The 14,154-nt window shown below is 47.8% G+C and overlaps 1 protein-coding gene across 3 annotated transcripts in view; it reads right to left on the bottom strand.

Annotated features, from left to right (window-relative positions):
* Window positions 1-14,154, bottom strand: part of Myo1b (myosin IB) — a 154,587-nt gene that overhangs the window by 12,108 nt on the left and 128,325 nt on the right. Inside the window, exons 16-24 of one of the 3 annotated variants that reach the window (XM_075955914.1) lie at window positions 12,801-13,001; window positions 11,550-11,776; window positions 8,941-9,141; window positions 7,329-7,422; window positions 6,393-6,542; window positions 4,464-4,532; window positions 3,081-3,167; window positions 2,712-2,798; window positions 958-1,044 (exon numbers count right to left, since the gene is read on the bottom strand). In XM_075955914.1, the coding sequence (XP_075812029.1) occupies window positions 958-1,044; window positions 2,712-2,798; window positions 3,081-3,167; window positions 4,464-4,532; window positions 6,393-6,542; window positions 7,329-7,422; window positions 8,941-9,141; window positions 11,550-11,776; window positions 12,801-13,001 (1,203 nt within the window). The remainder of the gene's footprint in view (window positions 1-957; window positions 1,045-2,711; window positions 2,799-3,080; window positions 3,168-4,463; window positions 4,533-6,392; window positions 6,543-7,328; window positions 7,423-8,940; window positions 9,142-11,549; window positions 11,777-12,800; window positions 13,002-14,154) is intronic. The other 2 variants (XM_075955915.1, XM_075955913.1) reach the window with 2 other exon arrangements.

Genomic DNA, 14,154 nt, shown 5'->3' on the forward strand with positions numbered 1-14,154 from the left:
GTTGACGGTACGTCTTAATTATCTTATGCATGAATACTCAGGCTGCTCAAAAAGGATAATTAACTAAACATTCGTAGGAGGGACTTTCAGGGGAAGATGGAGGTGCAGAGTTGATGACCGCTCGGCTAATTTTCAAATATTCAGAATAAGAGCTAGTGTCCCTGGACTGGTAGGAACGCTGAGGAGGACTCGTGTGAAAAAGACCCTGATCGCCCTCGACAGGCTATGTGGATGTCTTACTACGCTCGATGATCACTAAGCAGGTAGACCGAATCCTCCTATTGCCTGAAGGTTTTCAGTGCTCAGGGCCACATTTTCTTATTTCCTTGTGTGTGCCTTTCCCTCCTGGACCAAGCATGTGGTTCTCTCCATCTCAGGATCCCCATCGTCTCATTCAGCAGCCTTTCTAAGGTTCCTAAAGCAAACACACTCATCCATGCTGGGGGCCATGATCACTTGGAAGAAAGTTCTGCTCCAGCCCTCTGTGGGGCAGCCCAGAAGATGGGGAACAAAGCCCGCCACTCCCTCTCAGGCTACTGTGGAAGGAAGACGGCCTCGAACTCGAACTCAAAGATCACACTCTGCCTCATGATTTAAAAGCTCATACAAAGTTGGGTGGTGGCGGCAATTGCTTTTAATCCCAGTATTTGGGAGGAAGAGGCAGGTGGATCACTGTGAGTTCGAGGCCAGAGGCTAGCCTGGTCTACATGTCTTAGACAAAATATACTGCATCACACTCATTATTTACATTAAAATTACAGTAAAATGAGAAACTTAATGTGTAGTTGCTTTCATTCCCGCCCCCCCCTAAAAAGAAACAAGATTAGGCAAGCTGACATTTCATAAGGCTGCACAGACAGCAGCAAGCGCCGCCAGGTTTTTCGGGTTAGTAGGTGCGAGGCTTTACGGGGTGGGGGGGTGTTCACCCAGGGCAGGAGGAAGTCACGATGGAAGTACCTTCAGTCCAAGCCAGTAAGCCCAAATGACAGCAACTGCATGCTTACGCCTAGCCTCTTCCTTCAAGCGTTTCAATTCCCTCCGAGCCTAGAACGTTTTAGATAGTAAGTAAGAGAGAGCCCATTGCAGACAGCACAAATGACCAGAAAAAGACACCCCCCACCAAACAGGAGAGCCAACATTTGAGCAGGGCTGCAGAATGGCGGAGGAACAGTGTACACTCATTTCAACCCGAGGATTCGGCGTAGAGCCGGCACAGCGGCCTGGATGTCGGTGCAAGGACAACTGTGATCACCTCTCACGCGCACCCCTCCTGTCTCCTCGGTCCCCACTCCTGCCTCCACATTGGTTCAGCTCCCTCACAGAGAGAGCTCACTATCCTTTCCCTGGCTGCAAACCTCTCGAGATCCTTTATCTGGGTGAACAACCATTTGGAAAATTGCAAAAAATAAAGGCTGTGAGGATGTGAATGCAAGCAAGAAGGCAGACTAATAAAACACAGAGGTCCTTCCCCGGCCAAGCCAGAAGCGGTGTTAAGGACTGAACTGCATGGGGGCGAAGTCACCGCCAGAAGGCCCTGGAATCAATCCCTCACGTCACCAAAAACCAAACTTGGCGAAGATCCCAAATAGTGAAATATACTAAAAATTAAAATGGGGCAAAAAGAAATGGTACAACTGACAGGTTGAAAAGATGACTCTGGGAGAAAAAATGAACCTTAGGCAGGCACTGACTTTTGAAACATCCCGGCACTGAGACCGGGGAATAAGCTCGCTGCAGAAGCCCCGTCAGGAGCAGCAAGTCGGCAGGGACGCTTCTCTTAACCAGCTAAGGAACTAGGTTGGTTTTTATAGACTCTTAGAAAAAAATACAAATGAACAATTTCGGTCAGTTTTTGGACAAAGCTTTTGTGTATCCCGCACGGTTTACTTCTTATCTAGCTCACAAGACGGGCTTACAATGCTAACGAGGTAGACTTTAACAAAAACACAGGACTCCGTAGAGTTGTGTGTTTCTAACTGCACTTTAAGCAGAGACGATCTTTGATGCCTAAGCAAGAAAAACATCTGAGACTCTTGTTCCTTGGGGGATATGAAATGTTCCCAGAGCCCAGGACTCTGCCTGGAATTAGCGAGAGTTTCAGGAGGTCTTTGTCCCGGAAAACAAACAGCAGTGCTGGAATTCCTCGGATTCTTCTCTGGCAAGTATGGCTATCTTCACAGGAGCACAGCTTCCTATGAAATCACAGTTGACCCCTCCCCTGAAAACGCGACACCGTTGGCTTCCAGGAACCAACAGGTGTCAGCCTGAAACGCGATTTCATTTAAAGATGACTTCTTTCAAAGCACGTGTTAAAGGCATTCATCTGTCAACGCCCTGCAGAAACCGATCCGAACCCCAACCTTAACGTTCTTCACATGCCCCCTGCATACAAGTACCCCACCCCACCCCCAAATTGGCCAGCATTCAACAGTTGGAAACAGTGGGCATTTAACATGCAAATTATCGGGAGGATTTTAGAAGAAGAACTACGCTACAGTCTTATTAGTGAGATTAGTGTTTCGGTCTGTACATGCCAAAGCTCCCACGGCATTCTACCGTCCAGCATCACCGGGCTTATTAATCTGGCTGCTAGAGCATGCACTGAGAGGTGAGTCTCTACAAATGCACTCTTCATCCCTGCTACGCTAAGAGACCAGGATTGGTCCCCGCGAAACTCCCGGACGCAACGATGAGACGTATGCATCAAGTACCTTCGATCCAAGCCAGTAAGCCCAGATAACTGCAATAGCATGTCTATTCCTAGCCTCCTCCTTCAGCCGCCTCAGCTCCCTTCGCGCCTGTGGTGCGTTTGAAAAGGAGTGACAGAAAGGGTTAAGGCAGGAAAGGCTGCTGCTGCTGCTGCTTCCCAAGGGAGACAGAAAAGGAGACACCAGTCACCAACAGTAAACGCAAAAGCATGTGCCACCACCCGCACCAAAACGCGGCCAAGAGCAGGAGAGGCACGTGTGCTCAGTAGCTCAAGCCAGTGAGTCGTTTTTCTCCGTCCCTGAGTCTGCGGGTGCTCGGCGCTCCACAAGTTACATCCGACCCCACCTCCCTCTGCAGGGCCCCTGGCCTACCTGGGTTCCGTGCCAGTAGGCTGCAATGGTGGTGGCCGCCTCCTTACAGCGCTTCTGATGCTTCAGCTCCCGCAGGAGTTTGCGGGCCTACGGTAGAGAAATCATCCCCTCAATGAACTTAAAGAGCGACTAGAAATTCATCTTCAGAGAGGGGAGAGTCCCAACACACACGGCCCAGTGAGAACCAGAGGAGAACAGAAGCAAGTGCCCAGAGACACCAGCATGGCAGGGAGGTCACACCGGGAAAAGGCAGCCTCCCACCCTGGTATACGACAGGAAAACAATGGCCACAGCAACACGGGCTATTCACATGAACGTGGAGGCTCAGTCATGAAAAACACTATGAAATTCTCAAAGAATTAACAAAATAATAATATCGTTATTATTAATATTATAATCATTAATTATATTGTTATATATTAATAATTATATTATTACTGTTGTGTTTTTTCTCAAGACAGGGTATCTCTGTGTAACAGCCCTGGCTGTCCTGGAATTAGCTCTTATAGACCAGGCTGGCCTTAAACTCACAAAGATCCACCCGTCTCTGCCTCCCAAGTGTTGGGATTAAAGGCATGTGCTGCTACCACCCGGCTAAAATATTAATTTTTTTTTAAAGAGTAAGATGGTAAATGGTTGGTGTTGAAAGTCACACAGTGTGCCACAGCTACTGGAGGACTTGGCTACTACGGACCTAGAGTCTAAAATAGGTGAATATGGCCACATCTTCATGGATGGATATTAAAATCCACATGTCACGTAATTTTCATGCGCTTGAAACTCTCTTCTGCTTTTTGTTTACAATGGCTCAAAATATAAAAACCACTCTTGACTTGCAGGTTGTACGAATCAGAACACAGGCTTAAGTTTGCCTAGGGCCCCAAGTTCACTGACCCTTGAACCAAGCTTTAGCTGGAAGGACCTGGAACCTGAGCAGCCACTGTGGCTGTCCACTTTCCCTCCTACCACAGCCCAGGCCAGGACCAGGAGCCTTTAGTCTTTATGAAGGGGATGCAGAGGATCACTGGGAAGTCACGGACATGGGGCTAACCCACAGGAATCAAGCACTGGCTGGACCACGCCTTTCTGGACAATGGCTCCTCTCAAAAGCACAGGGTGCAAGGATGTCGCAATTACAGACAGTATTATTTCAGGGACTTCCTGCTTAGAGAACAAAGCTTAAAAAAAATAAATAAATCAAGCAATGAGAAGGAAGCAGCCAAGACACAATCACCAGGGCTCCCTGCTTGGCCCCTTAATATTTACTCTTTCCTTGTGGCTGTTTGCGGCACAGGTGTAGAAGAGGGGAAACCGTCCCCTGCAGAGTGAGCCTGAAGACAGCACCCTCTGCAGAGAAGCCCAGCTCCCACGTCCATAACTCACCTTCCAGCCCCGGATATAAGACTGAATCACCAGGGCTGAGCTCTTTATCTTCTGGTACCGCTTCTGTTGCTGTGGGATAAAGGGGAAGAGGTGAACGGTCATCTCTGCAGAGCTAAAAGGTAGAGCTTGCAGGGTCAAAGAAAGGGCGTCTGTTCGCCAGGAGCAGTGGAAGCCTGATCATCCTCCCCAAGTTGCTTTGGCCAGGGATTCGTCACGGCAATAGTAACCCTAGCAGGAAGGATGCCTATTTCCCCTTGCTAAATGCGAACCTTATCAAGTCAGGAACCCGGCTGCTGGGTACACTTCACTGCTCTCAGAGCACAGCAGGCTTTTAAGAGCTTTCTTATGGAATTCAAGACAAAATGATTAAGCCCAAGCCTGGATTTTCTTGTGTTCTTTCTTTTTTTTTTTTTTTTTGATTTTTGAGACAGGGTTTCTCCGTAGCTTTTGGTTCCTGTCCTGGAACTAGCTCTTGTAGACCAGGCTGGCCTCGAACTCACAGAGATCCGCCTGCCTCTGCCTCCCGAGTGCTGGGATTAAAGGCGTGCGCCACCACCACCCATCTTGGATTTTCTTAATGACCTCAAAATAAGAAATGATTTTAAAAAAAAAAGCACACCTTAAAGATAGGCTATTTGTTGGTCCTCCCTATCTCGGGAGAAAAGAGCATCCTAAGCTTGCAGAGTTAAGAAGTGTGCTGCTGTGTGCTCGGAGGATCCGTAACCACTAGGCAGAGAGACAACAGTCTACCGTGTCTTAGCTGAGTGGACAGGAACAGGCCCTTCATTCAAAAGTCGTCATTCTAAGACTTGCATGGTGTTTGTAATCTTCCTGACACTTGCAAGGTGTCTGTAACCTTCCTAATTAGAACGAGCAATTAAAGACCCACTTAAAGACCAAGCGCACCTTAAGTTCGATCATTTCAATACATTAGTGGTTCCCAAAAGTTGGGAAGATGCTAAAAATGCATTTCATGAAAGTAAGCCAGCACGGATTTTTATCTGAGGGCAAGATGTCTCTTTAGATGCAGAGGGAAGATTGCACTAAATGAGACCTGATTGCAAATTTAGCCTGCGTTTTAACTTTGAGAAGAAGCACAGAACGAACACATTCACAGGCTGTGTTCTTCTGATCACTACGATTCACTTCAAGAACACGACTTAAATTTGCGTGAAGGCAGAGGCAAAGCTTCTTCAGGCCCTTCCAAATCCGTGGCCTGCCTCCAGCAAAGTTGTCAACCCCACTGCTAAACTTCCAAAGAAGTTCCCTATGAGTTAAGCAAATATATTTTATTATCGACGCCTTCTATCCGAGGACTAAAGACAATCCAGCTCTTTAACCAAAACCATAGCTGTACTAAAACAAACTTTCGGTGCTCTGAGATTAAAGCCTTTTCTCTTCAATGCTGCGGTGGTTTATGCAGCCAGCCAATCATTTTAGACGACTGTCCCCATCGTCGTAAAAGCAAATGACACAATCTCCTCAAGCCAACGACAAAAATCCAAGATAGATTTCCTGCTACAGTGTTCCCGAGATCAGTGCAAAACAGTCTGGAACACTCAACCCGAGCTCTGGAACTGTCTTAAGTCCAGATCCATGGTCTGCCACTGAGAGCCGTGGGCAGGTTCTCAGAAGCGCTAGGCCTTGTTTTCCCAGGTTAAAAAAAAAAATAACAATATGCATTTCATGAGGTTGTTGGGATATTTTAGCTATGGAAAAGCTGCAAACACGTGGTAAGCACATAGAGAACACTGAGAAGTTGACATGGTTACATTGGGTTGTATGGAGAAGTTGGTATGGTTATATCAGGTTGTGCTGAGAAGTTGCTATGGTTATGTCAGGCTGTACTGAGAAGCTGGTATGGCTACATCAGATTATAATGCAGTGAGAAGTCAGCTGGTTACGTCAAGCTGTAGCTTCGGGACTCACCGCGTATCTCCTGCACCAGGCCGCAATCACAACTTGGCTTTTTTTCATGAGCAGGAAATGCGTACGGCACTTCCATCCCCGATAAATCTTCTGAATGAGAGTGGCCAGGTCCTCCAGCCGCTGCTTCCTTATGTCTTCTAATTGGAATAACTAGTAAGAAATGATAGACAGACTTAGCCAAAGTCCCCCAGGCCTGGGTGCTGAGGTCAGCTCCTTCAATGTGCATGCTACAGACCATGGTGCACGAGGGAAATATCTGGATAGATCCGTGAAGGATCTAGTTATTCAGGCTTCACGACAAATCAGAGGAGGTTGGAATGAACCAACTTCCTGCTCTGAAGGATGCAAAGCAGCTCAGGGTGAAGCTCCAGGACCAACATGATGCCCAGAAGTCTGAGAGGCGGGAGTTCAGATCTTCAAACAAAGGACGCTCAGACAAAAGGGACAACTCCCCCTAATGTAGGCGCTGGCTGCCTCTTCCTCTTCAACAACCTGAGCGCCCTCAAGTTCTCTAAACTGCCACCCCACTGAGTTGGGTGATAATAATAAACTTTTCACCCATCTGTTTCTTTAGACAAAGACTCTGAGGAATTCTAAGGAGGTCTATAAATTTGATAAATTTTGAAAAAAAAATATTTCCTTCCTCATTCCACGGGCACCCATGGAGTTGTGATCCCTAAAACTCTTGTGTAACTCAGACACAGCAGACACTGGCAGGCTAGCCTCCCAATCTCTGAGAATCAGGGAGAGCGGCTCAGCCAAGGTTTGGTAGCTATGTATAGTGTTGGTGTTGTGGAAATAATACACTATCCCTTTCGTGCACCAGCTCTCGGATACTTCAGACGAACAGAGGAATACGGCCTTCATGGTGGGGAGGACCTCAGCCATTAGCTTCTATGTGCGGGGAATTGAGTTCAGAGTGTAAAGGTTACATACTGTTCTTGGGTTTCGGATGAATATCTTGGATCTGCCAAAGGAGTACTCTTCCATAGGGATCTCTAGCTCATTGAACAGAACCTCCACACCAGACCTGGAAGAGTGAACAAAACCCCAAACAATGTTTTCCCCGAGTTACGAAAATAGCTTTACCGTCTATAATATCAGGTTCTCATTAATACACAGAAAAAGCTACATAAAAACTTTACGTGTGTGTGTGCATGTATGTGTGTGTGTATATGTGTGTATGTGTGTGTGTGTATATGTGTGTGTTTGTATAACCGGTAGGAAGCGATTATCTACTTTCACCACTTGGGCCCTAGAGATCAAACTCAGGTCGCTGGGCCATGCAGCCAGCACCTTTACCTCTCCAGGCCCAACACGGTTCCATGTTCTTAGGGTGCTCACTCATCCGGTGAGCATCTTTCTACCAAAGGATTTCCAAGACGGATTTCCACAAACTAACCCAGATTGATAAATATTACTAAAGCAGATCTAGGTTCAGAACTATGCACACTAAGAAATGCAGAGGTTTCTTGAGTTCGTTACTAATAAAAAAAAAAAGTCAATTAATGTATCAATGGGGACCAAGAATGAAAGCAAAAACCCTCAGGCCTCTACTGAACCTACTCAGCTCAGTTAACTCTGGGTGCAAGTGCTTTTGGGTACTACCCTAGTGCTTGGTGCCTGAGGGAGGCCCGGAGAGGGTGCTGCATCCCCTGGACCTGCATGGTAGACGCTGAGACCCAACCGCAAGTCCTCTGCAGAAGGAGCAAGCGCTATGAAACCACGGAGCCACCTTTGCGGGCCCTCCTGGGACACTTCCATCATCACTTTCATGGCAGAGGGTGAGCGGAGCCTAAATCAGTGCTGAGAGCCAAACCAATCAGATGCTACAGAACAGGGCCTCCTGTGGAAGGAACAAGGCCTTGACCTTGGTTGCAACATCAGTTTCTAAAACCGGCCTGGCTCCACCAACCTGCAAACTGCCTGCCAGACAGGGAATGAATAGTGTTCTGTGCTATGGCGTGTTTAGAGCAACATCCCTGAAATTAACGGTGCGCAGAGACAACATCCTGAGTCTGCATTAGACACACGAGACTATGGCATATGAGACTTCTGTCTCTTCTGTAATTCAGGATGAATGTCTACTTACTACTTAATCTCCTCTAAAAGGCTGGGTCCCACTGAGAACGGACACACAGCCTTGGCCCAAGATGAAACGCCCCAAGTGCCTGTCTCAGGCATGCCGGCTCTCCTGCAGTGCTCAGACTTCTACTGTCCCCAGGGCCATCCTGATTGGTGACAGTGGAGGTTCCTCTCCTGTCACAGCTGCTCTCCAGCACGCGAGTTCATACAGCAACTACCAACTACCTATGAGCTCACCACGCGTACGTTTGAAACATTCATCGGCATGCGAGTTTCATTTCTTCCATTTCAACGTCAAAGAAAATTGACACCTCTACAGTCAGTGGAGAATTATCTCCAATGGTACCCCAATGGAAGAGGGCACAGCCAACTTCACATACAGAGACACATCCAAGCCAAACCAAGAACACAATGCTACTCGGACACCTTAAAAGCTGATGATCTCACAGACAGAGCTGCTTACCTTGCTGGTCCTTTCCAGTGAGGCCATGTTTGTTTGCAAAGCATCTTGTATCTTTCCAGGCAGGGTTCATAGGCCTGCCGGAAGGCGTAGCCTGCCCGCCTCACTCGGACGTTCTCCAGAAGACCCAGGTACCTGATCTGATGGCAGACGAGGCTCTCGTTGAAGATGTGCGCTGCCTTCTTATCGTTGGGCTTGATGCACCTAGGACATTTCAAGTATTTTAGGTTTTAAACTCTGCCTCTGTGGATCTTAAGTGGCGTTTCATGTCTAACGGTTCCACGGTAATTATTTGCTCTTCTTGGGAAACCAAACCTTTGTCTCTAATTATTTCAAACCCTTTCACAATAAACTAAAAATAAATGTAATATTGCACACGCTACAATTAAAAAATGATGAGGACGCGCGATGGCCCTGGTGAGTGTCAATGACGAAAACGGGACACCCTGCACAGTTACGTCTGTGTGGCATCCACGCAAAACCAGTCTGTATGTGCGTGTCCACACTTCTGGACCCCCAGCTCACCCGTTCAGGTAGAGTAATGGGACAATGACCTCAGGAATCCCTGACCCCGCCTTCCCAGCACTAGGATTACAGGTAGACCCTGAATGGTGATAAGAAGATCAACACCCCCTCCCCTCCCTCTCCTGGGCCTCTGTTCCTCTGTAGCAGGGCTTTCTGTTGCTTAGGAAGAACTACATCTTTAAGACTCCCTTCCTAGTAAGGAGGTATAGTCACATGATCAGATTTTAGTATCAAAGCAGAGCTAATGTGTTGTGTTCTGGTCTGTGTCCATGAAGCAGGCCTCGGCCAACTCAACGGTGGGCTGTGGGTGTCAACGCAGTGGGCAGCCATCTTTGACCACGAAGGTGAAGAACGCACCTTGGAAATGGTGGAATGACAATACAGCAGGAACTTCCCTGTTAGCTCTACAGCTGCTCTTACACAAAACGTCCTGATGTAGAAACAGGTGCCAGACTTGTTATCAGTCTTGGATCACACAAGGGCTTGGCTCACACAAGATCATCACCCCTGGGCTGCCTAGCACAACTGTAAAACATCCATGGTATGGCTGTACAACTGTTACGTGACCTCCCTAACACACACACGCACGCACATAGACACACACACACCAATGGTATGGCTGTACAACTGTTACATGACCTCCCTAACACACACACGCACGCACACACACGCACACACACGCACACACCAATGGTATGGCTGTACAACTGTTACGTGACCTCCCTAACACACACACGCACGCACACACACGCACACACACGCACACACGCGTGCACATACACTGCTAAATCTCATCTCGTTTTGTCTTCATGTTTGCATACGTTCCCTTTGACCATATGACGTCTACTGCACGCATTCAATGACGGCAACAGACGGCTCAGGAGAAAAGTCTTAAGTTCCAGCAGTCTCCAACACACATGTGCAACTGGCTATGGATACAGGATGAGGGACAACCAACGGGAAGAGTTTAGTCTTACGTCTGAAGTCCGAGGCTGCCCAGATTCTAGCAGCAAGCCCGAGGACCACCTCACAGTCTTGGGACTCATCCCAATTTCTTACAGGACACACAAGAACTAGAGAACAGGAAAGTCCCTAGGGTGATGGTGCGTATTTTGCGGCTCACTCGGGTGAGGCCGCCAAGGTAAACATCATGATTATAAAGTAATCGAACTGTTCATCTCAAAGCCGTGTGGATCATTTCATGTAAACGGCATCTGGAGAGAACTCGATAACCCCACTCCACTGAGAAGAGCGCAAACAAATGATCAAAGATGCCGGGGTTAGTTCCTAGAAGTGAGGTTTTTCTCCCGACACATGTTCTAACTTGGGTAAATGAGAGCAGGGTACCCTGCCTGTTTCTGTTTCTACTGATATGATTTTCGGGTAAATGAACCAAACATACAGAAACTGTCCCTCACTCTGGTTTGTTCCTAGCTGAAATTACAAGGGCAAGGTGCATGCTGGCTTCTGTTCTAACAGCCCACACGCTTCCTGCTGCTTCTGCAGATCCTAACTCGAGTGGGACCTTCCCGAATCCAGAGCAAGCCCCATCTAAGATGACCTAGGAGCTGGAAAACAAAGGAAGAAAACTGAAGTGACTCTAGGTTTTAGGGACTTCTTTCTGATTGCCTCGAGGACACTGGGCTGCTTTGGGAAGGGTTTCTCCCAAGAGTGACTACCACGCTGCCTACTTCACTGCTATACTCTGATACGACTTTACAGGCATCCAAGCGGATGCCACGGACAGAGAAGCATGCACAGCCTCAGGAAAACATCTTACCATTTGTTTCTGTGATTTGTCATTAAAAAACAAACCATAAAAACAGAAAGTTGGGAACTCCTACATGCCGCCAGCTTCCTGTCTCCTGTCAGGCCACGCCACATTTTTTTCCTTTAGTATACACCCCCCTCCCCCCCATTTTTTGGAAAGAAATACAGCTGTGGATTTTTTAGGACAACCAAACGCTGTATTCTTTGACCTATCGCTGTGTTTGTGACTCTCCAGTTGGGCTGCATTTAAATTTAAACAGACAGGAAAATAAGATTCAGTAAGTGTGCTTGGATTTGAGCTTGTGTTCCCGAAGTACCTGATGTAGTTGGGATTCTTGGTCTGCAGGTTCTTCATCAGGGTGGCCACGGATGCCTTGAACTGTGAGCCGGCCGTTGGGGGTCTTTTCAGGTTAACCTTCGCAGGGTTCCCTTCGGGGAACAGGGATTTGATGAGGACGTGGCCGGCCTTCCACATGGCTTGGGACAGGTCTCGGTACAGGAGGTCATTGTTCTTGTCCACAAACCCTTCCACCTGGTACAGCACCTGTGGACAGCACACGGGACTCAGCACCGGCTCACCGCACGGGGCAGCGGCAAACCAGAATGACGACGGCATCCAGACTCCTTCGACATCACAAGCCCCCAGTGCGCTAGTCGCACAGATACCCAGCTCGCCTCCAACTTTGAGGTCCATCAATTGGAGGTGCAGAAGAGATCAAAATAAATTCCAACGTCCTTCAGGGTTTGCAAGAATAGACGCCAACATGTTATGACATCCTCAAAGGATTTCAGATGGGTTTTGGTATGTGTATGTGTCTGAACGGATTTGAGGATTTTCTTTTTATTTGCTGGTCGCATGCCAGTCTAGTTCATTTCAAAGCAGAAAAGGGAAAACAGAGATAACACTGACATTTCCACAGCCACCCTAAGTGGCGGGGAAACTCAGCAGGAATGTGGCCTTCACTCTCACGGCCCAATGGAGAAAAAGGGCCAATGATGGGGCATCCTAAAACAAAAGGTAATCCAGCTATTAGCCATTTCACTCGGTGTCCAAATAAGGACTCTCATTCTTATTTAAAAAGGCAGTATTTGACCCAATCAATAATCTTTGGAGATTCTGATAATCAGCCTCCTATCCAATTTTTTTTTTATTGAGATTAACTTCCTCAAATACTGAGGAAAATTTAACTAGGTATTTTCCCCAATGTCTCTCAAAAATCTCCATCTAAGAATTCTTTATTTCTGCTGAATAACTTGTACATTTAAAACCACACTGTAGGCCTTTCTTCTGGAAGGTCTTCTTTGTTATTGTTGCCAGGCATTTCTGACAGAACAGCTTAACAGCTGAAAATAATAAAACGATTTAAGAACACTTTTTAGCGCTCATTCAGGGCCCAGGATTTGTTAGTGAGATGTAGCTCGATGCGGTGCGGACTCAGCTGTCAGTGAGTGTGGGTTGCTCTTACGGACCTCATGCGGCCACAGGGTTCAGCACACGGGTCCCCCAGAAGCCACAGCAGCCCTGGAGACAACTGTGTGCCCGGGGGAGCTGGGGAGCTTTCCAGTACCTTGCCGGCGTAATGCTGGATTCTGAAGCAGCTGTGCGGCAGGGTTGTGTCGTTGAGGAAGCGAGAACACTTGCTCATCCGGCTCTCGAAGTGCTGGTGGGTGGCACAGACTTGGTTCAGCTTTTCCAGGAAGGTCTCATCCGTGACGGTGCCGGGTCTCAGGCATTCTTCGTCCAGCATGGCCAAGATTCCGTTTGTGTTCTGAGAGAAAAGAAATGAAGGGGTTTCCTTCCTTCCTTGCTGCTCTGCTCTGACAATTAGTCCTAATGACAACCCCTAGCAAAATCAACAGAGCCACATGCAAAAATTCTGTTCGGCTGTTACAGAAAATAGACAAAGAGTCACAAGGCCACGGAGGAAGCCAGCTCCTTTCCAGAATGCCCCAGGTGTGCTGGGGGTGGACAAAGGACAAAGTCTTTGTCTTTGTGTCTCCTTCCCCAGCAGACAGGAAGGGGCCATGGTCACCTCACCCTCAGTACAAATGGAATTCACAGACACGTGTGCGTGGGCCTCAAGTCCAAAGTCAAGTGTGAAGTCAGAGGTGGCAGGGGAGAATGGTGTCAAGAACAGGTTACAATACCAGCACTGTCCCCTGCGGCTTCTGTTGGCTTCACGGCTTAGGCAACAGATTGGTCTCACGTTACCAGCCTGTTCATGGATTCAGGGTAAAGCTGGGTTTCTTGGAGGGAGGGGAATGGTGCCGTGTTTCGGGACGCTAATGATCCCGCAATCAAGAGCTTTGCAAAACCACGTGCAGAATAAAGCTCTGGTTCCAGATAAAATTTCTAAAGGGGTATTAATTATGAATGTAATTTCACTCGTGCGTTCGGGCTCTAGGATCATTTTATTTCAAGATGAGCCAGTCCGAGAGGGAGCCAGAAATCAGGAATCTCCTGCTTCCCTAACAAGTGCAGTGCCCTTCCTCCGACTGTCCCCAGGGCTCCGACATCACAGTTCCAGAAACAATCCAAGCCACTGACCCTCAACCCCGCCCACTTCCACTGAAGCAAAGGCCCTGTCCTCTCGAGGCTATGGTAGCCTTTGGCCAGAGTTTATTCATTCCTTACAAAACCCAGGGGAAGACTGGGCTCTCCAGTGTGCTCACAACATCCCAGAATAGACGCTGTTGTGTGGTGGCGGTGGAAGGAAACGCTTCCTTTGGGCCCCCGGGCTCTTCCGCCAACACGAGTTTCTTCAATCATATATACAAGGGATTTTCTGGGAGATAAGCCTGCATAGAAGCGTGTTACATTTCCCTCTATTAAGAGAAATAATTAAGTGTTGCTGTTTATGAGGAAAACACTCATCAGGAAAGCTAGACTTCCCACAGCAGAGCCCCCAGGTAACAGAATTT

Source organism: Microtus pennsylvanicus, chromosome 22, assembly GCF_037038515.1.
Source record: "Microtus pennsylvanicus isolate mMicPen1 chromosome 22, mMicPen1.hap1, whole genome shotgun sequence".
In the NCBI taxonomy this organism is placed as follows: domain Eukaryota; kingdom Metazoa; phylum Chordata; class Mammalia; order Rodentia; family Cricetidae; genus Microtus; species Microtus pennsylvanicus.